Source organism: Dasypus novemcinctus, chromosome 10 (genome assembly GCF_030445035.2).
Source record: "Dasypus novemcinctus isolate mDasNov1 chromosome 10, mDasNov1.1.hap2, whole genome shotgun sequence".
NCBI classification, from domain to species: Eukaryota; Metazoa; Chordata; class Mammalia; order Cingulata; family Dasypodidae; genus Dasypus; species Dasypus novemcinctus.
The window spans coordinates 55,984,465-56,008,318 of record NC_080682.1 but is presented as its reverse complement, the minus strand read 5'-3'; the positions used below and the strand labels follow the sequence as shown (position 1 = coordinate 56,008,318).

At 39.4% G+C, this 23,854-nt stretch overlaps 1 protein-coding gene across 3 annotated transcripts in view; it reads left to right on the top strand.

Moving 5' to 3' along the window:
* TRIM44 (tripartite motif containing 44) overlaps positions 1–23,854 on the top strand; it is a 158,839-nt gene that overhangs the window by 80,963 nt on the left and 54,022 nt on the right. For all 3 annotated transcript variants that reach the window (XR_011649917.1, XR_009187592.2, XM_004446831.5), the window contains exon 4: positions 17,288–17,307. Coding sequence is in view for 1 of the 3 variants with exons in the window: in XM_004446831.5 (XP_004446888.2) it covers positions 17,288–17,307 (20 nt within the window). In the remaining 2 variants the exon portion in view is untranslated. The remainder of the gene's footprint in view (positions 1–17,287; positions 17,308–23,854) is intronic.

The following is a 23,854-nucleotide window of genomic DNA, read 5'->3' as shown; positions in this document are numbered from 1 at the left end:
AGGTCATTTTCCAGTTGCATCATCAGTTGGTAGTTGATAGTGGTCCCTCGGTGCCAGGGAGGCTCATCCCCGGGTGTCATGTCCCACGCTGGGGGGAAGGCATTGCATTTACATGCTGAGTTTGGCTTCGAGACTGGCCACATTTGAGTAACATGAAGGCTGACAGGAGGAAATTCCCAGGCACAATGTTGCTCTAGGCCTTGTTCTTATTTTAGGCTTATCAGCTCACAAGCATAGTCATTAGCATCAGGGGCTCACTGTTGAACCCTCACTCCCTCCCGGTCCCCGCCTCTGTACCTGCGAGACTGTCGCTGCTCCGCTAGGGACCACGACAGAGCACCATTGGCCAGGAACCCAGTACCCCCCCTGCTGTGGTTTTTAATTGTTGCCACTATGAGTATATCCAAACATGCTGGTAATACTCTTTTTGTTTTTATGTCTCTCTTAGTTAATATTAGAGCTTCAGTCTTCTTGTACTTACTATTTCCGTGGTGTATCTCTTTCCACTCATTTACTTGTCTTTGTTGTTAAAATGTGTGACTTATAGGCTGTGTATAGCTGGGTCTTATTCTTTTATCCATTCTGATAACCTTTGTCTTGTAATTTAAGTTTGTAGTCCATTCATATTTAATGCAATTGTTAATATGGTTGAATTTGGGCCTACCATTTTATAATTTGTTTTATGTATGTCCCTATGATTTTTCTTCTTCTCTTTGTCTTTTCCTGCTTTCTTTTGGATTTTGAAACATTGTTCGAATTTCATTTTAATTTATCATTTGGCTTTTTAGCTCTCTTTGCCTTTTTAAAAAAATCAGTTACAATGGAAATTACAATATTATAGTAAAATACAATATATACCCTTAAATTTTCTATCTACGTAGCATTACTATATCACTTATATAAAATGTACAAAGCTTGAAACTGTATGTGTCTGTTTATCCTTTTTATGCTGTAGTTGTTATATGTATTAAATCTATATATACTATAACACTGTAAGACAGTATTATAATTTTAGCTTTAAATAGTTATATACATTTAAAGAAATTAAGGAAAATAGTTACACTTTTTTGTTTATATACATCTATAGAGTTTTTAAGCAAGTTTGTGATAGTAGCACAATTCTGTAAATTTATTTAAAATCATTGAATATATACTTAAAAAGAATGGATTAAATTATACCTTAATAAAGTTGTTAAAAACAAAAATCCTAAGGATTGTACCTTCTCAGGTGCTATTTACCTGTGATTCATGAAGACAAGCCAATTAATGCATCATGTCTGTGTATTAGTCAGGTTTATCTAGGGAAATAGAAGCAACAGGATATATATAATAAAAATATTATGGTATTTGTTATAGGAATTAGCCCACTTGACTGTGGGAATGGGCAAGTCTGAATTCCAGGCCTTATGGAAGCTGGGCACTCTGGTGAAGGTTTTCACTGAATTCCCAGGTGAAGCTGGCTGGCTGAAGTAGAGCTAGAAATTCTTCTTTCACTGCCGAAGTAATCAGTTCTCCCTTTAAGTTCATGGTGCAATTAACTTACTATGATTGAAATCCACAAACTATCCTCAGTAGCAACAGGCCAATGCTTTCTTGACAAACAACGATGCTATAATCTAGTCAAATCAACACATAAACTTAATCATCATTGTTTGTTTTAAGAAGCCTTTGGTACAGACTAATTTGGTTGGGCCAAATAGGCTCATGGAACTCCTGATTGAAGGAATCCAAACATTATAAGGTTATTTGGTGACATTTCCTTAAAAAAAAAAAATTAATGTATTTTTTGCTATCTTACAGAATACGAGGTTGAGGAGTAGTCTCAGTACAATCCCCATAGGTCTAGTATTTTCCTTTTTAAAATAGCTAAAAAAAAGTTTATTATAGACTACTTAAAAATTATAGATACAGTATAAAGGAAATATACATACACACTAAATTGATAGCTGACATTGGGTATTATTATTATTATTATTATTATTATTATTAGAGTTAGGCCAGTAATTTATTCAGGTAAGGAGGGATGAGAAATGGGAGAAAATAACAGATCAGGGGTCCCAGATAGAGAGGAAGGGGCTGAAAAGTAATAAAGAGGGCTGATATACAGACTACAATTCCCCATTATAAGTTATAAATCCCCAGGTTTACTTGGCGTAGTGATCCAATGGGTATTATATTTATTCCATTTTTTTCTTCACATGGTATTTTAAATTTTCCTCATATTAGAAATTTTTCATAAACATAATGTTTCAATCCTGAATCAAAGATACAAGTTTAGCTTTACTTCATTGTTGCATTTTATTTCCAAGTCTTGTTCTCATTTATGATATTTTAGTCAATGTTTATATATGTCAATTTTATGCATATTTTTAACCTTATATTACTCATTTAAAGGTTTGGACTTTTTTAGCCTCTTGTACATATTCGCATACTAACCACAGAATGATTTTATCAGTGTACAGTCTTACCACCAATTTAAAAAATGTATATCATATTTGAATTTTGCCTGAATTGAGTTATATCATTGTTTTAAAACTCTTTGGCAAAGTCACATATTTTTTAAAACTGGTGTTTTTTTTTTTATTTGCATGGCATGAGCATTTCCATTTCTTGTCCTGTTTTGAGCAGAGAGTACTGAGGTTGCAGTGAGACAATACTAGAAAAAGTTGACTCAAATGGAGAAATCATTAAAAATGGTATAGGTATGCTTTAAACATTTATTTTCAACTCGAAACATATATTTTTATAGTCTTTTGATTCAGAATTAAGTCCTTTTATATATTAAGAATGTGGGTTTGCTGTTTGGAGTTTAATGTCATGTTTCTGTACCATTTCTGATGTTCAATTTAAGTTTCTTTAAAATGTCAAGTGAGAGAGCATTAGAAGCAAGCTGAATGTAGAATCCTAGGTTTTTATAGTTTATTTTTCCTAATATTTTGCACATGTCTTACCTACATCAAAATTGACAGCAATTTTAGCTCATGTTTGTTGAATGTTTTCAAAGCATTCAACTTAGTTTTTATGGCAGTCATGATGCATGAAAGCAACGAAAACTTTTTTTCACACTCATTTGTTTTATTTAATTAAAGCGTGTTGTTATAATGAGTTCAAATGGCATAAACAAGCTTGGGAACAAACATGTTTGATTCTTTGTAAACATACATTTCTACTGGTGGAAGTAGAAATGGGAGGCTGTACTAGTGAGTGGCCTATTGACTGAGGGCATTCTGGGTATGGCAAGTTATTAGTCTGTATGTTTTACATAGACATTTGGGAGCATTGCTTAATCTAACAAGTCATTTAAATGAAATTGGTGTTTAAAGACTTTCACCTCAAATATTCTGACACTTTACAGTGCTGTCATGCAGTGTATTAGCCTAGGAATATGTACTATATGGATGTGGAAGATGGAGGAGTACCCTACTAGAGCTGTCAATGAGGCCCCTTACTCTGATATTTTCCTTCTCTTTATCTCAGAGGCTGGACCCAATCTGGTGTGGGCTCAGTGAGTTTGTAAATCCCTGACTGAGGGGAGAGGATCAGGCACATTTGTTTGCAGCTCAGAAAAGTTTTATGTAATTCATTTTATGATAAAAAATGTGCTTTTCTTAGCCAGTATTTTGACTTCCCAATAAGTGAAAAAGAACTTGAAAAAAATATGACAAACTGAAAGTTATATGATAACTGAAAAAAAAAAAAAAGAGTGTAGGATTAGCCAGGCTTTCAGAATAGAGGTGTGGATTTTGGGTACTAGAGCTAGCGTGTGCATACCCTATAGTAGCAAGGTTAGTAATTTTGTGGATTTTTGCTGGCCTTTTCAAAATGGTCTTATAATTTGTGTGTGTGTATGCATGCTTTCATTTATTTATTTCTTCAACAGTGAAACTCTCATCCTAGCTCTCTGTAAGCATTTTAATGATGATGATTGTCTCTGAAAAGAACCATGATTCTCTAAGCAGCAGAAATGGGTAAACATAGGACTTTGCGTCCATCTTCCCTGTCTTTCTCTCTTTTCCCTTAGAAATGTTATTAGCAGTTCAGGGAAAGAACAATAATGACCACTATTTGTTGAACACTACAAATGTACCAGGCATTTGCTTAGTTTCTTACATAAATTTTCTCATTTATTTTAATCAATATAGCATCCCTGTGAGGAAACTGAATCTTGGAAAAGTTAAGTAAATTGCCAAATGACTTATTGTTGGAATTGATGAACCAGAATTTGAAGGTATTTTTTTCTTAACCAATGTATCAAGATAAGTGATAGTGAGGAGGACTTGCTCTAAATCATGGGAGAAAGTTTGGATACTTTTTTCCATAAGATTCTCCTATGCAATTATGTTTACACAAAGATAATTGAAAAATTGCGTTAAGGTTCAATGTAACTCATGTTAAATTTAAACTATATGACTTTTCTTACTAGATTATAGTTCCCATAAGAAATACCAGTCAATCAAAATGCAAAGAAAGCTTCCACCATTCCTGTATCCTCCTTTTACCACTTGCCCCATTTCTTTCTCAGAGTATGGATGATTAGCACCTTTGGCACTGTTAGGAATCCTTAAGAGTCTCCTAAAAATGCCCTCCAGTGTATAATCTGGTTTAAATAACCTTTCTTGTTGCAGCTGTCCTTTACAAGCTAATACTGTAACTATCCTCTACTACCCCAGTCACTCCCACCTCCCTGGCCCCTTGCCATTACCCCCCACCCTCAAATACCCTGCCCAAGATACACAAATACACAACTCCATTCTCTAGTTTCACAGATCTCAAAGTTCTTTAAACAATCAATACTTTTTTTTCTTTTAGTTCTGTGCCTTTGAATTTGCTAGTCCACTTCTCTCTGTAGTTGACCTGATAAAATCCTACTTATCTCTCAAGCATCAATGTAAATGTTACTTTCTTTGTGAAGCCTTCCCCAACCTCACTAGGCAGTGTTAATCATTTCATTTTTGAGTATGAAAGCATTCTGTTCATGTCTTTGATAAAGCCCTTACACATTTAGTCATAATTCATTATCTTTTTTAAAAAATATATTTTTTATTTTTTGAAAGATCCTTAGATTACACAAAATGTTACACAAAAAATTATAAGGGATTCCCATATGCCCAACTCCCCATACCTCCCACCCTTCCCCACATTAACAACTTCTTTCATTAGTGTGGTACATTCATTGCAAGTGATGGACATATTTGGAGCATTGCCACTAAGCATGGATTGTATTTACATTGTAGTTTACACTCTCTCCCACTCAATTCTGTAGGTTATGGCAGGATACCTAATGGCCTGTATATGTCATTGCAGTGTTATTTAGGACAATTCCAAGTCCTGAAAATGCCCCCATATTTTACCTCTTGTTCCCCCTCCCTGACTTTGGCAACTCCAGTGGTCACTGTCTCTCCATCAATGATGTAATTTCTTCCATTGATAGAATCGCAATAAGTCTATAGTAGAATACCAGTAAGTTCACTCTAGTCCATATTTTACTCACCAATCCTGAGGATTCTGGGATGGTGATACCCACTCCACCTCTAATTTAGAGGGGGCCTCAATCCCATATAGCTGATGGGTGAGACTCTCTTGCTTGCAGTTATAGACTCTCTTGGTTCCTTGGTGTGGTGGTTGTCCAGTTTTACCTCCTTGTTAGTTGTCCTGGATGAGTCCCATGAACTTGGAGTGTAGGTGTTGCAACTCTACTGAGACTCAGCCCAGGTGGCATATGGACAGATCAAAGATTCAAGTCTCTTGTACGTACACCTACAAACTCCAGCACCAATTATAGGTTCAGATAGAAGGGACAGAAGAGACATGTGTAGAAACCAACTCTGTCACACTCAGAAGCACAAACTCCAAAGTAGTGCCCACTGGCGAGGCACCAAACTCCAGAGCTATCTGCCATGACTGTGGGACCTGGGTGTCTCCAGAGCCCTCAGGAGCCCCACTATTTGGGGTAATATCTACTTGGGCAGTTTATGAGATCCTGCTGAGATGGGCATAAGCATTACTTCTGGGATGACCTCCCAACTAACTTTGAAGTCTCTTAGCCATAAATACTCATTTGTCTTTACCTTTCCCCCCTTTTATTCAAGGTCTTTTTCTAGTTGCATTGCTCATTTGTATTTGGTAATAATCCCTCAGTGCCAGAGAGGCTCATCCCCAGAAGTCATGTCCCATGCTGTTGGGAAGTTATTGCATTTATACACTGAGTTTGTCTTAGAGAGAGGTCACGTTTGAACAATATGGAGGCTCTCAGGAGGTAACTCTTAGGCACCCTACAGCAATAGACTGAGTTGCAATTTCAAGAGCAAAGGCTCACAAGCATAATTGTCAATATCAAGGGCCCATCAAAGGACCATCTTCTTCACTAGTCATTGCCCTGCACTTGGGGGATTGTTGCTCTTCCATGTGGCAGAGCTCCTGTAGCAGTTTGATATTATTGATGAATTCCAAAAAGAAATATTGGATTATGTTTGTAATCTTGTCTGTACCTAGGCATGATTGAGTTATGATTAGGGCTTTGAATGGGCCACATCATTAGAGCATGGGAAAGGTATGGGAAGGGACAGAGTTGAGGGTTTTTGATGGAGTTTTGATGTTGGGGTTTGATGCTGAAGCCTTAAGCTGGAGCCCTAGGAAGTAAGCTCACAGAGGAAAGAGAAGCCAGCCCCAGGAAGAGAGGAACCCTGAGTCAGGAAGAAGCAAACCTTGGGAAGAAAGGAACCTTGAACCCAGAGAGAAGCAAGACCCTGGCAGGGAGGAGCCCAGGAAGCCTGAACCCTCCCAGCCATCGGCAGCCATCTTGCTCCGACACGTGAAGGTAGACTTTGGTTAGGGAAATAATTTATGCTTTATGGCCTGGTATCTGTAAGCTCCTACCCCAAATAAATACCCTTTATAAAAACCAACCAATTTCTGGTATTTTGCACCAGCATCCCTTTGACTGATTAATACAGCTACCCAGGATGGGAATTCAATATTATTTTGGTTATTGTATGAGTCTCCACCCACTATGACAATGCCCCATGAATATTTGAGCACATTTGTGTTCCTTATATATATGCCCAGATAATCTTTCTCCCATATATCCCCCATCACTGACACCCCACCAATGATCCTCCTCGGCCAAAGTTGTAACCCTTCTGTGGTCCAAAACTTCTTCAAAAATGAAGCCAAGAATATCAACAAATAAAATTGATGGGAAAATGAAATAATAATGATAGGATTAAATATAAGAAATAAAATACATAATTAGAAAAACAAATTAAAATAAAATTTTAATTGGGATACTAAAAAAATAATGAAAAAGAATAAAAAACTTTTTTCAATGTTTTGCCTTTCATCACTGTAATATCTGTTGTCCTGTATATACAATGACATTTTCTTCCATTTCTTCCCCAGTGTTTTACTTTTTTTAATTTGGTCTTCAAAGAAGTTTTAGGTCACATTAAAGTCACATACAGAACACTGGGGACTCCTATATACCCAACATCCCCCCCTTACCCCTCTTCCCATACCAATTACCTTTTTATAAGTGGATGATATACAACTGATATACAAATATTGAAACACAGCAACCAACCATGGTCAATGGTTTACTTTATGGTTTACATTTTAGATCATACACTTTTACACATTTTTGATGAAATTTAACATGGTTTGTATCCATCATTGCAAGATTATGCAGAACACTTCCATTGCCCCCTAACTACTCCCTCTTCCATCTGCTCTATTCTCTCTCCCCTTGGGGCCCATGGGGACCACCAGGCTTCACTCCTTGAGGGACAAAATTCATAGTTACTTGCAACAACACTGAGGGCTTGACATACTGGTCTGTCCTCTCCTATTAGGCACTGTCTATGCTCTGTAGCGACATCCACCCCTCTGTCTGAGAACATTTCAGGCCTCCCCAAGATGGGAGTCCAACTCCTTCCCACTCATTATGTGGGTCTCCACCCATTTAACAATACTGTGACAAAATGATCACTCACACATTCTCTAGAAGACTGCCCAAGTCGTCTTCTCTGTCCTGAATACCCCCTCATCCAACACCCTAAACCAATAACCCTCCTTGTTATATTGCCAAAAGAGCCTTCCCAACATTATAGTTTCAACCACATACCTGCCAATCCCCAGTGTTCACCTTCTCCCTCCCCCAACCCTACACCAGTTCCGTGGACCACCGAAAACCCACCTTCCCCACCCTACCCCCTTGTCAAAATTTTACCACCAACCCAATAGAATTACTGCGCCCCTGTCATATCCTTTCACTGCACAATTACTTCCACCTTATCATAGATTTTGCCTGTATGGGCATTGGTTCACAACCTTCTTCTCCCTTTCTATTTCCTGTAAACCTGTCTTCCAGACTCTAGCTCTCCGAGTCTGCTCAATTTGCTTAATTCATATCAGTGAGGTCATGTAATATTTGGCCTTCAATGTCTGGCTCGCTTAATTCAACATAAGGTCCTTAAGATTCATCCATGCTATCCCACGTGTGCTACTGTATTCTTTCTTACAGCTGAGTAATATTCCGTTGGATGTATATACATTTTGTTTATCATGTATCAGTTGATGGGCATTTGAGTTGATTCCAACTTTTGGCAATAGTGAATAATGCCACAGTGAACCTTGGTGTGCATCTGACTGTTCATGTCCTTGCTTTTAATTCTTCTGGGTATATACCCAGCAGTGAATTGCTGGATTCATATGGCAGATCTATAGTTAGTTTTTTGAAGAACCGCTGAACTGTTCTCCACAATGACTGGACCATTCTACATTCCTACCAGCAGTTGGATGAGGGTTCCCATTCCTCCACATCCTCTCCAACACTTGTAGTCCTGTTTTTTACTGGCCATCAGTCTAATGGGTGTAAGAGGATATCTCATTGTAGTTTTGATTTGCATTTCCCTAATACCTAGTGATGTTGAGCATTCTTTCATGTGCTTTTTAGCCATTTGTAGTTCTTCTTTGGAGAAGTGTGTCTTTTCAAATCACTTGCCCATTTTTAAATGGGTTGTTTATCTTTTTATTTTCAATATATAGGAGCTCTTTATATATGCTGGATGTTAGGCTCTTGTCAGATAAATGGTTATCAAATATTTTCTCCTTCTGGGTGGGCTGTCTTTTCATTTTCTTGACAAACTTCTTTGAGGTGCAAAAGTTTTTAATTTTGAGGAGGTCCCATTTGTCTATTTTTTCTTTAACTGCTTGTGCTTTGGGTGTGAAGTTCATAAAACCATTTATAATAGAAGTTCCTATAGATGCTTCCTTACATTACCTTCCAAGATCTTTATGGTCCTGGCTCTTATATTTAGATCTTTGATCCATCTTGAGTTGATTTTTTATAAAGTGTGAGATGGTATTCCTCTCTCATTCTTTTGGATATGGATGTCCAGATCTCCAAGCACCATTTGTTGAAGAGGCCATTCTCTCTCAGTTGAGTAGGTTTGGTGTCCTTGTTGAATATTAGATGACCATATGTGCAAGGATCTATATCAGAACTCTCGATTGGTTCCATTGTTCAGTATGTCTGTTCTTGTGCCAATACCATGCAGTTTTGACCACTGTAGCTTTGTAGTATGTTTTAAAGTCAGATAGTGTGATTCCTCCAATTACATTTTTCTTTTCCAATATGTCTTTGGCTATTTGGGGCTTCTTGCCCTTCCAAATAAATTTCATAGTTTTTCCAATTCAGTAAAAAATGCTTAGTTGATTTTTATTGGGATTGCATTAAATCTGTAGATCAGTTTTGGTAGGATAGACATCTTAGTGATGTTTAGTATTCCCATCTATGAACAGGGAATATTCTTCTATTTAAGTTTTCTTTGATTTCCTTTAACAGTGTTGTATAGTTTTCTATGTATAAGTTGTTTAGGGAAGCAGATTTGGTTCAATGGATAGAGTGTCTGCCTACCAAATGGGAGGTCCAAGGTTCAAACCCATGGCCTCCTGAACTGTGTGGTCAGCTGGCCCATGCACTGTGCTGATGCGTGCAAGTAGTGCCATGCTATGCAGGGGTGTCCCCCACAAAGGGGATCCTCACATGCAAGGAGTGTGCCCCATAAGAGCCACCCCATGCAAAAAAAGTGCAGCCTGCCCAGGAGTGGCACTGCACACACGGAGAGCTGACGCAGCAAGATGATGCAACAAAAAGAGACACAGATTCTCAGTGTCGCTGACAAGAAAACAAGTGGACATAGAAGAACACACAGCAAATGGACACAGAGAGCAGACAACTGGGGAAGGGGGGGAGGAAAGTGGAGAGAAATAAAATATATATATATATAAATATATATATATTGTTTGCATCTTTAGTTAAATTTTTTCCTATGTATTCAGTTCTTTTAGTTGCTATTGTAAATGGTTTTTTTTTTTCCTGATTTCCTCCTCAGCTTGCTCATTATTGGCATACAGAAACACTACTGGTTTCTGCACATTGATCTTAAAAGCTTTTTTTTCCCTGAACCTATTTATAAGCTCTGGAAGCTTTGTTGTAGATTTCTCAGGGTTTTCTATGCATTGAATCATGTCATCTGCAAATAGTGAAATTTTTACTTCTTCCTTTCCAGTTTGGATGCCTTTTATAACTTCTTCTTGCCTAAGTGCTTGAGCAAGTACTTCTAACACAGTGTTAAATACAAGCAATGATAGTGGGCATCCTTGTCTTTTTCCTGATCTTAGAGGGAAAGCCTTTATGATTTCACCATTATGTATGATGTTATCTGTGGGTTTTTTGCATGTACTCTTTATCATGTTGAGGATATTTCCTTCTATTCCTATCCTTTGCAGTGTTTTTATCAGGAAAGGTTGATGTATTTTGTGAGTGCTTTTTCTGCATCCAGAGATGATCATGTGATTTTTTTTCTTTCGATCTGTTTATGTGGTGTATTACACTGATTTATTTTCTTATGTTGAACCATCCTTGCATACTAGGGATGAAACTCACTTGGTCATGGTGTATAATTCATTTGATGTGTTGTTGAATACGCTTAGCAAGTACTTTGTTAAGGATTTTAGCATCTAGATTCATTAAAGAGATTGGTCTCTGATTTTCCTTTCTTGTGGCGTCTTTGTTTGGCTTTAGTAGTAGGGTAATGTTGGCATCCTAGAATGAGTTAGGTAATGATCCTTCTACTTCTATTTTTTGGAAGAGTTTAAGGATTGGTGTTATTTCTTTCTGGAATGTTTGGCAGAATTCACCTGTGAAGTCATCTGTCCTGGGCTCTTCTTAGTTGGGAGGTTTTTGATGACTAATTCAATCTTGTTACTTGTGATTAGTTTGTTGATTTCATCAAATTCTTCTTTCCTCAGTGTAGACTGCTTGTGTGTTTCTAGGAATTTGTCCATTTCCTCTAAATTATCCTTCTTGTTGGTATATAATTTTTCAAAGTATCCTCTTAATTTCTCTGGACTCAGTGGTGATATCCTCTCCCTCATTTCTTTTTTTTTTTTTTTTTTTTTTAAGATACATAGATCACAAAAAATGTTACATTTAAAAATACAAGAGGTTCCCATATACCCCACCCCCACTCTTCCCATATCAACAACTTCTTTCATCATTGTGACACATTGATTGCATTTGGTGAATATATTTCGGTACACTGCTGCACCACATGGATTATAGTTTACATTGTGGTTTACATTTACATTGTAGTTTACATTCTCCCCCAGGACATTCAGTAGGTTATGGCAGGATATATAATGTCCAGCATCTGTCTTTGCAATATCATTTAGGACAACTCTATGTCCTGAAAATGCCCCATATCACATCATTTCTTCCTTCTCCCTACCCTCAGCAGCTACCGTGGCCACTGACTCCACATCAATGATAAAATTTCTTTCTTGCTAGAGTCAATAGTTCTATAGTAGAATACCAGTCAAGTCCACTCTGATTCATATTTTATTCCTCCATCCTGTGGACCCTGGGATGGTGATGTTTACTCCATCTCTAAATTGAGAGGGAGCTTAGATCCCACATGGTTGATGGAGGCAATTCTCCTGCTTGCAGTTGTAAGCACTCTCAGTTCCCTGGTGTGGTGGTTGACCATCTTCACCTCCCTGTTAGCTGACCTGGATAAGCCCAACGAACCAGAGAGTAGGAGTTACAACTCTCCTGAGGCTCAGGGCCCAGCTGGCACATGCCCAGTCCAGAGATTCAAGTCTCCTGAGTATACACCATCCCTCACTTCTTATTTTGTGTATTTGTGTCTTCTCTCCCTTTTTCTTTGTTAGTCTAGCTAAGGGTTTGTCAATATTATTGATTTTTTTGAAGAACTAGCTTTTCATTTTATTTTTTTCTAGTGCTTTTTTATTTTCTATTTCATTTAGTTCTGTTCTGATTTTTGTTATTCCTTTGGGGTTAGTTTGTTGTTCTTTTTCTAATTCCTCTAGATTTGCAGTTACATCTTCTCTTATAGCTCTTCTTTTTTGATATACGCATTTATGGCTATGAATTTCCCTCTCAGTACAGCTTTTCCTGCATCCCATACGTTTCGATATGTTGTCTTGTCATTTTCATTCCTTTCAAGGTAGTTACTGATTTCTTTTGTCATTTCCTCCTTAACCCACAGTTTCTCTAAGAGTGTATTGTTTAACTTCCACATCTTTGTGCCTAATCTGGTTCTCAGGCCCTTACTGAATTCAAGTTTCATTCCATTGTGGTCAATGAAATGACTTTGTATAATTTCAGTCTTTCTGAATTCATTGAGGGTTGTTCTGTAGCCTAGCATGTGGTCTGTCTTGGAGAATGACCCATATATACTCAAGAAGAAAGTACATACTTAATCTCTTAAGGTTAATCTCTTCATTAAGTTGGTACATGATATTTGTTTGGACAGCCCTGATTAGTTGTACCACGTTCTGCATCTCCTCTTGGTTTTTAGTTTGTTCATTGGACTGGGCCATGTCTTCCTGTTTCTTAATATGATTTACACTTTTTTGTTGGTGTTTAGGCATCTCTTTATCTTGATGGGTTTATTCAGTTGATTATTTTCTCTCTCTACTCTGGGGTTTTATTTAGTTGCTGTTTTTGTGTGTGTGGTAAGTTTTCTCTTTGATACTTTGTTCCTCTTATTGTATTTCCTTGCTGTTGCCTATGTTCCCTTGAAAGAAAAAGATTAGGGACAGAGAAAGGGAAAGAGGTAAGAAGAAAGAAAGGATAATAGTAATATTAATAGTAAAAGGTAGAAGAGGAACCTTCTTCTTCTTAATTAACTCATATAAATAAGTGCAGAGGGGCGGCGGACTTGGCCCAGTGGTTAGGGCGTCCGTCTACCACATGGGAGGTCCGCGGTTCAAACCCCAGGCCTCCTTGACCCGTGTGGAGCTGGCCCACGCTCAGTGCTGATGCGTGCAAGGAGTGCCCTGCCATGCAGGGGTGTCCCCCGCGTAGGGGAGCCCCACGCGCAAGGAGTGCACCCATAAGGAGAGCCGTCCAGCACAAAACAAAGTGCAGCCTGCCCAAGAATGGCGCCGCACACATGGAAAGCTGACACAACAAGAAGATGCAACAACAACAAAAAAGAAACACAGATTTCCAGTGCCGCTGATAAGGATAGAAGTGGTCACAGAAGAACACACAGCGAATGGACACAGAGAGCAGACAACTGGGGGGGAGGGGAGGAAGAGGAGAGAAATAAATAAAAAATAAATCTTTAAAAAAAAAAGAGAGAATGTAACACCTAGCTGTTGATAGCTCCCCAGAGAATTAATTAATTTTTAGTTCTTATTGATATAAAGAAGGATATCTGGAGTCAGACGGGTTCATATTTTGGCTCTGCTACTTTCTTGCTGCATTTCCCTGGTTAAGTTACTTTGCCTCTCTCTTTTTTTTTTTTTTTATTTTTATTGACTTTGTAATAATATTACATCAAAAATATATATGTGAGGTCCCATTCAACCCCGCTCCCCCACCCCCCCCTCTCCCCCCCCAACAACACTCGTTCCCATCATCATGACATATCCATTGGATTTGGTAAGTACATCTTTGGGCACCTCTGCACCTCATAGACAATGGTCCACATCATGGCCCATACTCTCCTCCATTCCATCCAGTGGGCCCTGTGAGGATTTACAATGTCCGGTGATTGCCTCTGAAGCACCATCCAGGGCAGCTCCATGTCCCAAAGACACCTCCACCTCTCATCTCTTCCTGCCTTTCCCCATACCCATCGTCCACCATGTCCACTTTTCTCAATCCAATACCACCTCTTCTATGTGGACATTGGATTGGTTGTGTCCATTGCACCTCTATGTCAAGAGGAGCTTTGCCTCTCTTAATTTCAATTTTCTAATTTATAAAATGGGGATAACTAAGTATGAGGATTAAATGAAATGATGTGCGTAAATGACAAGTACAGCACCAGAGACAGTGGATATACTTAATACAGGTTATTTAACAATATAAGTAGGAAATCAGTATGATTTGCTGAGAATCTACTATATGTTGGTGGGGAGGGTAAAACAATAAATAACCCTTCTAAGGGCTCCCAATCAGAAGCAAGAAAGATGGGCAGATAGAAAATGAACAATGGAGAGATAAGGCAAGATGGCATCAGTTTAAGTGGGCACTCACCATCTCTCTTACAAAAAAATGACTGAGAAGGGGCAAGACCCTTCTGAGTGAGCTGTTTTGGGAACCTGCTGACCAGGAGGCTTCAGGGCATTGTTCTGGAGGGAATAGGACAAAGAGATAAAAAGCCCAAAGGAAAACTGTTAGTTTCTCACCCTGGTGGCTAAACCCTGATGGCTGAACTGTAGTTTCTCACCCTGGTGGCTGAAGCCCACCCTCAAGGCAAAAAGCTGCTGCAAACCACCTGACTCCCACCAGTCACCAAGCAGGCGGGAACATTCTCCGGGAGTAAGAGGGTTCTGGTGAAGGGTAGAGAGGGGTTTCCTTTCTGTGGGTTTGGTTACCTGCACCCCCTTTGAACTTTAGGGAACATACCAGCTGGCAAGAGGTAGCCCTGGGAAGAGGGGAGAGGGAAATCTGCTCAAGCAGCCTGATTTACCTAGCCCACCTGGGAGAGAGAACTTGGGTTGTGAGAGGCAGAGTCAGGCAATTGACTGATCCAGTGCTGAAAACTATCAAAATTCCAACTCCCCTGAGGGAGGCGGGTAGTAGGAAGCACTTAATAACCTTCCAAGGGCCTAATTAGAGTCCCCTGGAGGAGGGGGAGGGCTGAAAGAGGGTAGAGAGTCATTTCTCTGCAGTGAGTTCGGATACCAGGGTCTCATTTGAATTTTAAAAGGGAACTCAACCTGACCAGGAGAGGTGAGGGGGATCTGATCACACAGGCTATCATGTCCTGCTGCCCTGGAAGAGAAAGCAATAAGAATGGAAAGGGGACGGACAGAAAGGCTCCTAATCAGCAGGAATCTATCCAACTGCAAGGAGTCAGACCTGCTCTAGTGAAAATGACTGGACAGCTCTCTTACTAACAGACCCAACGAAAAAATATAACTCAGTGGAGGAGTCTCCACTTTGAATATATGAGGTCACTGGCTTGATTCCTGGCTCGCCTTAGAGTAGTGATCCACCAGGTTATCAAACACCCAGCTGATACTTTTGGACAGGGAACACATAGTATTTTTGTATTAGCTCGTCTTGCGTCTCTTATTTTTCTTAAAAAAAAAGTTCCTTTTTAAAAATTTAACTTAGTTTACTTAGTAAAACCCTATTCAAAACCTGCAGAGGGCAGGCTGCAGGGTAGCTGATTGATGAACACCAGCAGCCTGAGAAGCTCCTCAGGGGCCAAAGAGGGAAGGCTGTTTTTCCTAAGTTTTTATTTGATAGCTTGCTTGTTTGTTTTTTGTTCTTTTTACTTTTTCCCTTTCTCTCCACTCCTCCTTTATTTTTTTAATTAGGTGCTGGTGTCTTGTTTCTTTTTTGCTGTGTTTTCCCCTTTCTTTGTGTCCCTTTTTTGTATATCACTTTTGTCTACCTACAGTATTTCTTTTCCTTCCTTCATCTTCCTATCTTCTGCTTTCTTTTTGTTCTTATATTGCACCTCTTTTGTTTAGTCTTCAATTTTTCTTGTTTTTATTTCTATCTCCTCTATTTTGTTTGTTTCTTTTTTTAATTTTTTTTCTTATTGTCTTTTCTCTTTCCCTCTTATCATTCTGGACTTTTCATTCATTCTAGATATTTTTCTCTATTTGGTTTTTCATTTCATTGTACACCACTTTTTTATTCTTATTCCTCTGCACTTATCTTTTTTTAAAGATTTATTTATTTATTTATCTTTCCCTTTCTCCCCTCCAGTTGTCTGTTCTCTGTGTCTATTTGATGCATCTTCTTTGTCCGCTTCTGTTGTTGTCAGCGGCACGGGAATCTGTGTCAAGGAGGCCAAACCGTGGACCTCCCATGTAATAGGTGGACGCCCTATCCATTGGGCCAAGTCTGCTTCCTTGCATTCTCTATTAAGACCATCCCTGAATGGCTACAGAGGAGGATGTAAAAGAGACTGCAGCAAAAGTACGAATGAGGTCCTCTGGGGAAGACTTGAGTGTCATTTGAAAAATCTCATTCAGTCACAGAAGGAGGCTCAAAGGAATCTGCTTTGATCACTGACAAAGTCAGGGTGAGAGAATGCACTACCTGGAAAAATAATGCTTACACACTGTTTTTACAAAGAGTGAACAGGAGAAAGGAAAAAACCCATTGTTTGTGGAAGAATGGTCTGGATCATCAAAAGTCAGAACTGCCCTTTTACAGAGGAGAAGTCCAAGGTCCAGATTAATTAATTAACTTGCCCAAGGGCATACAGCTAATAAATAACAGAACTTGGACTACAATCCCAATTTCCTGGGTCCCAGTTCAGTGCCCTTTCCACTATAGTGTGCGATATATTAGAATTGCTGTATTCATGTTTAGGAGAAAAAGTGCTAGACAAAGGCAGGAATGAGTCTTTGAGAGAAACAGCTTGATGCTTTTGGAACTGGTCAGCTTTTTCCTTAGACCTGCTGCTATTTTGGGCTCTCAGTTTGCTCAGACCTAAATTCTGCCAGCCGTACGATAAAAGGCAAGGTTATTATTTAGGCCTCCTAGGTCTGTGCATTCACTTCTCTACTTGCAAGGGCAAATTATCAGTTCATCTCTGCTGGGCATTTTGAACACAGGATTATGTTAGCCTTTGTCTCAGCCTTTAAATGTCTGTTAGTTTGTTTCTGGTACAATAAATGCACAAACTTTGCTTGTGGGTTGGGAAAGGAGAACAAAAAGAAGTAAATTTAAATTGGTCTCTACCTGACTCGGGTTCTAATGCTGTTTCTTTCTCTTGTTTTTCAGGGTGACGAGGAAGGACCTAGGTAAGATAACTTTATTGCTGTTTTTCTGTTACCAGAATTGAAGTAGAGTGTTATTTGTGGCCTTTACTGCCCCATGAACTATGGACAGCCAAGGAACAACACAGAAAAGGGATCTCCATCCTAAGCTAGGGCTTTGAAGATCTTATGTTGTAAGATTCCCATCTTTCTCCCCATCTAAGTCCATTTCCATTCTGTAACCTACAGACTTTAAAGTCTGTAGACTCTAAAGGTAGACTTTAGAGTATGCAGTGACAGTAACTTTCTTTTATTCTTTAGCACATTCAGAATACCTTGTTAAGAAGAGCAAGTACTACATTTGAATGTTAATTAAGCTAACTGGTTGTCTGGCTAAATAAACTTTTGCATTGTTCTTTCTTGATTGGAATTGGATTGCTTTCCTTTATTTTAATGGGGTCTCCATCCAATATTCTTTTTTTTTTTTTAAAGATTTATTGTTTATTTTATTTCTCTCCCCTTCCCTCCTGTTGTCTGCTCTCTGTGTCCATTTGGTGTGTGTTCTTCTGTGTCCACTGGTATTCCTGTCAATAGCACCAGGAATCTGTGTCTCCTTTTGTTGCTTCATCTTGCTGCGTCAGCTCTCTGTGTGTGCGGTGCCACTCCTGGGTAGGCTCCCCTTTATCACACTGGGCAGCTCTCTTTGCGGGGCGCAATCCGTGTGTGTGGGGCTCCCCTACATGGGGGATACCCCAGCGTGGCACAGCACTCCTTGTGCACATCACCACTGCACATGGGCCAGCTGACCACACAGGTCAGGAGGCCCCAGGTTTGAACCCTGGACCTCCCATGTGGTAGGCAGATGCTCTATCAGTTGAGCCAAATCCCCAATATTCTTTATTTCTAACCTATAACATTTTTTAAAAGCGTTTATTCTTTAAATTTATTTTTCCCCACCTCCTCATTCTTTTGTGCTCACTCTCTGTTCTTTGTGTGTTCATTCATTGTGTGTTCATTTGATATGTCCTCAGGAATGAAACCTGGGGCCTCCCATGGGGGAGGGAGGCACCTAATTGCTTGAGCCATCTCCAGTCCTTGCTTTGTTGTGTCTCATTATGTTTTCCTCCTTGTGTCTCTTGTGTCATCTTTTTGCATCAGCTCACTGCGCCAGCCTGTCTCGTCAGCTTGCTGTCTTGCTCATCTTCTTTAGGAGGTACTAGGAACTGAACCCAGGACCTTCCATGTGATAGGCAGGAGCTAAATCACTTGGACCACATCTGCTCTCTGACCTATAACATATTTGTGCCTGACCCAAGATACCTATACAGCGAATCTTAGTTCATAAGTATACAAAACTTTGTTTAGGAAAAAAAAGCTCCTTTGTACTTCTATAAAACCATATATAGATGGAATTTTAAAATGCATTTCAAATGTCCTCTATATTCCTGTGGTCTTAGACTTTAGTTTGCTTGCCTTTACCATCATTCTCCTCAGACAGTAAGAACAGGCTCTAAGAAATGCTGCAGCTGGGCCATCAGGACAATTGAGGGGCATTTGTTCAAAGTAAAATACAACATCCATACAGATCCCATCTGTCACTAGGCTTAAGGACTGTGAAGGTTGGGAGAGGGCAGCCCAATGTTATTTAATTTTAATTTTTGGCAAAAGCAAGCTTTTTTCAAATGTACATTTTTTTCCCTCTAAATTCTTTTTATTTGTTTGTTTTTATTTTAGTTTTTACATTTAAAGAAGTTTGGGATTACATAAATGTTACATAAAAAATATGAGGGATTCCTATATGTCCCACTACCTCTCCACCACACACTTTCCCACATTAGCAACATCCTTCATTAGTGTGGTACATTTGTTACAATTGATGAACTCATATTGAATCATTGCTACTAACTGTGGACTACAGTTTAAATTATAGTTTACACTTTGTCCCACACAATTTTGTAAATTATGACAAAATAGACAATGGCCTATATCTGTCACTGCATTATCATGCAGGACAAATCCATTGTCCTGAAAATGCACCCATTTATACCTATTCTTCCCTCTCCCATCCCTCAGAACCTCTGGTGGCCACTGTCTTTATATCAATGATAAGAGTTCTCCCATTGCTAGAAAATAATAAGTCTATAGTAGAATAATAAGTCTACTTTAGTCCGTTGTTCATTCCCCATTCTTGAGGATTTGGGGATGGTGATCCCTACTCTACTTCCATTTGAGAGGGGGCTTAGATCTCAAGAGGCAGATGGGATGGAGCGATCTTGCTTGCAGTTGCAGACACTCTCTGTTCTTTGGGATAGGCATTGTTCATCATCATCTCCTTGTTAGTTGTCCTGGGTGAGTCCAGTAAACTGGGGAGTAGGTGTTACTGAAATTCAAGGCTCAACTGGCACATGGATAGACCAAAGACTTAAGTCTCTGTGACATAAATTTATCAAGTATAATGCTAATTATGCATTCAAATAAAAGGGGTAGAAAAGCCATGTAACGAGAACATGTAAATGAGTCTAACTCTGTTACACTGGGGAGCACAAATTCCAAAGGCCCACTGACAGGGTTCCAAATTCCTGAGCTCTCTGCCTTGCTTATAGTTTCTGGATATCTCTAGAGCCCTCAAGATCCCTGCTATTTGAGGCACTGTTTACTGTGGCAGTCAATGAGATCCTGCTGAGATTTTCATAAATGTAACCTCTGGAATGATGCCCTGACTCACTTGGAAATCTCTTAGCCATAAAAACTCATTTGTATTTACCATTTTCCCCTTTTGGTCAAGGTCTTTTTCCAGATGGATTGCTAGTTGGTGCTTGGTAATAATTCCTCAGTGCCAGGGAGGCTTATCCCCAGGAGTCATGTCCCTATGCCTGGGGAGAGGGGGGGCGGGGAGGAGATAGTGCATTTATATGCTGAGTTTGGCTTAAAGAGAGTACATATTTGAGCAGAAAGGAGACTCTTCAGGAAGTAACTCTTAGGCAGTATATAATACTAAGCCAAGTTTAAGTTTCTAAAGGAAAGGTTCATAAGTACAATCAACAATATCAAGGGTCTGGCATAATGGTTTGTCTTCTTTCACTGGACATTGTCCTTGTACTTGGAGGATTCTTGCTATCCTATTAGGTGGGAGAGTTGAGTTGGCCTATCCATGTGATTGGGGAAGAAGCAGATAACTGGGGATGCAGGTCTGTGATTAAACCTATAGTATTGCAAATGTTCTTTTGGCAAATATGGCAGGGGAAGGTTACTGCCTTCTGGTAGGTTGTCAAGTGTGGGGAGTATACAGGATAGGGCACATCTGGGTTAGGCATCTGTGGAATAAGTATTCATCTTGTCATAGTGTGTTATATCAATGGATGGAAACCCACATAATAAACAAGAAAATATTAAACTCCCATCCTGGAGTCCTGCTGTGTTCTCAATTAGAGGGACAAGAATCTCTCAAGAACACAGACAGTGCCCCATAAAAGAAAACACCAATATGTCAAGCCCTCAATATTATTGCAAGTAACTGTGAATCTTATTCTTCAAAAATAGAAATTTAGTTATTATCATAGGTTCTGAGGGGAAGAGAAGGGAAGAATGGAATAGGTGAACATAGGGCACTTTTAGGGCATTCGAATTGTTCAGCATGATCTTGCAATAACGGATACAGGCCACTTTAAATTTTGTCAAAACCTGTAAAAGTGTACGATCCAAAATATAAACCTTAATGTAAATCATTGGCCGTGTTTAGTAGCAATACTTCAATATTTGTACATCAGTTGTAACAAATGTACCATGCTCATGTAAAATGGGGAAAAGGGGGATGACCTTGGATATATGGGAATCCCCTGTATTTTCTATGTGACTTTTCTGTATCCTAAAGTTTCTTTGAAGATAAAATGGGGGAAAAATGGACTTTAAATAGAGCCCCAATGGATAAAACAATTTTTCCCTGGTTAAAGTTGGGGGCTACATTTGCTGGTGAAACTTCTGTCTTCCTCACAATATACCCTGAGTGACTTCTGCAAAAGTCTAGGGTTCCTCAGAACTCAGTTTGAAAATCACTAATCTAGGGAAACGGACTTTGGCCCAGTGGTTAGGGCGTCCGTCTACCATATGGGAGGTCCGCGGTTCAAACCCCGGGCCTCCTTGACCCGTGTGGAGCCGGCCATGTGCAGCGCTGATGCGCGCAAGGAGTGCCATGCCACGCAAGGGTGTCCCCCGCGTGGGGGAGCCCCACGCGCAAGGAGTGCGCCCGTGAGGAAAGCCGCCCAGCGTGAAAAGAAAGAGCAGCCTGCCCAGGAATGGCGCCGCCCACACTTCCCGTGCCGCTGACGACAACAGAAGCGGACAAAGAAACAAGACGCAGCAAATAGACACCAAGAACAGACAACCAGGGGAGGGGGGGAAATTAAATAAATAAATAAATCTTTAAAAAAAAAAGAAAAAAAAAAAAGAAAATCACTAATCTAGTTCAAACCCCTCATTGATCAAAGCTAAATGATTTGTCCGAAGTCCCTTAATGAAGCTAGGATTTAACTGTTCTTTGGTTTTATTTACAAACCAACAAATTCAGTTCCTTCTTTTTTCCTTCTGTCTTCCCACATCCTGAGTCTCTTTCTTATTACCTTTTGTAATTTGACATCTGTGTCTTTTGGTGCTTCTCTCCTTTGGAAACTGTGGTTCTCTGCCTTTACTCTAGAACTGTACAAACCAACTCAGTTCCTTGTCTATTATGGTTAAAGCCACAGACACCCTACTTTAAACCTACAGAGCAGGTTCAAAATCCATCTTCCAGCCATCCTCAGGAAAATGTCCCCCTGTGTTGTGGTTCATTTTCTTCCTTCCTTCCTCCCTGCCTCCCTTCCTTTTATCTATTTAAAGTGTATTCATGATGGCCCTACTGTGTATCAAGCACTGTGACACTGTGTATCACCCACTGTACACTGGGTATACAGTGCTAATTAAGATAGACATGGTGTTTACCTTCATGGATCTAATGGGAGAAAAGAGTATATAACTGGGTGAAGTGCTATGCTAAGGGAATTTAGGTTGCTTTGGAACCAACTCCTAAGTCTTGGAGGATAAGAGGAGGCTTACCAGAAAAGATTATATATAAACAGAGGTCTGAAAGATGAGAAGGCGGGCAAAGGGGAATCAAGCGTAGGGATGTTCCAGGCATAGGGAACAACTTGTGTGAAAGCTGTACTGGCAAGGGAGGAGTGGAGGAAAGAAAGCAGTATCCAGGTTATTTAGAGCTTTATAGGCTACCTTAAGGTATTTGAGCTCCATCCTAAAGGCAGTGGGAAGCCATTAAACTTTTTTAAACAGCAATTAATCTGAGTAGATTTATGTTTTAAAAGTCTCCCCTGCCTGCAGAATGGAAAATGAATTGGAGGTGGGTTAAGACTAGAGCCTAGGAGACTAGTTAGATTAGGCTAGTGATGCTGGGAGCCTAAAACAACATCTTCTTTAATATTATTGGTCAGGTTTTCACCGTTTTTCACAACTTTTGGTTTAGATAAACTCTTCCAATATCTCCTTGGCATTCTACCTCTTCTCTCAATCTAGTTTCCTAAAATTCAGGCTAGGTTGTATCTCAGACTCCTCCATTGTCAGAAAGAGAGTTCAAAGAAGACCATGATAAAGGACATACCTTAGCAGGTATAATGTGTAGGTTGCAAAGGATGGAAATGGCATTTATATTTTGAGAGAGTCTGATTAGGATGAACACACTCATCATTATGGCCACATGCCAGTCAGGTTGATCAGAAGAATGCAGGGACCTTATGAAGAAATTAACTCCCTTCACAGATACTTTTTGGTATGAGATACTGGTGTTAGAGGTTAATTACAGATACCATCATGCTATTTTGACAAGATAGAGGTGAAGCACAGAATTTCTTTACTAGCAACCAAGATGCTAAGCTGTCTCCCTCCAAGGCTGCCATGGATGTCAGCAGGGATTCTGTTGGACAGGGACTTGACAGAATCCTTTTTGATACAGTGCACACTTGAAAAACATGTTCCAACTTGACAGAAAAGGGAAGATGAGTCAAATTTTCTTTTCAGTGTCTGAATTCATATTTTTTGGTTCCATTCAGTTTGTTTGTGTTGAACAACCATTTGGCTCAGTTTATTCTAACTAACACTTGAGACTTGAGGATAGATTGCCTTTGATCTGAAAGTTCTCTCACTTATGATATACACTTTACCATCTCAACAAGCCAAACAGACTTTTGTTCCAAAGTCATCTTTATTGCTAACAATTTAAATGAGGGTTTGATATGGAAGGGAGACAGAGAGGAAGTATGGGTCTCGCTGCACAGGATATGGAAGGGAAATGAATCTGGAGGTCCTGAGTTCCAATTCTGATTGGATTATTTGGATTATTGTCCCCTTTGCCAGTATTTCTTCCACACAATCACTTTCCCTCTGTCAGCACAGAAGTCCATGAGAGAATTAGATACTAACCAGTCTCCACAGTGATAGGAACATAGGAAAATTACTGTTCTGTCTAAAAGTATTTGTGATAGATCTTTGTTTTCCTCCCTTCATACCAGCAAGAATCTCCTTGCCTTCTTTCCTCTTTTTTATTACTGTC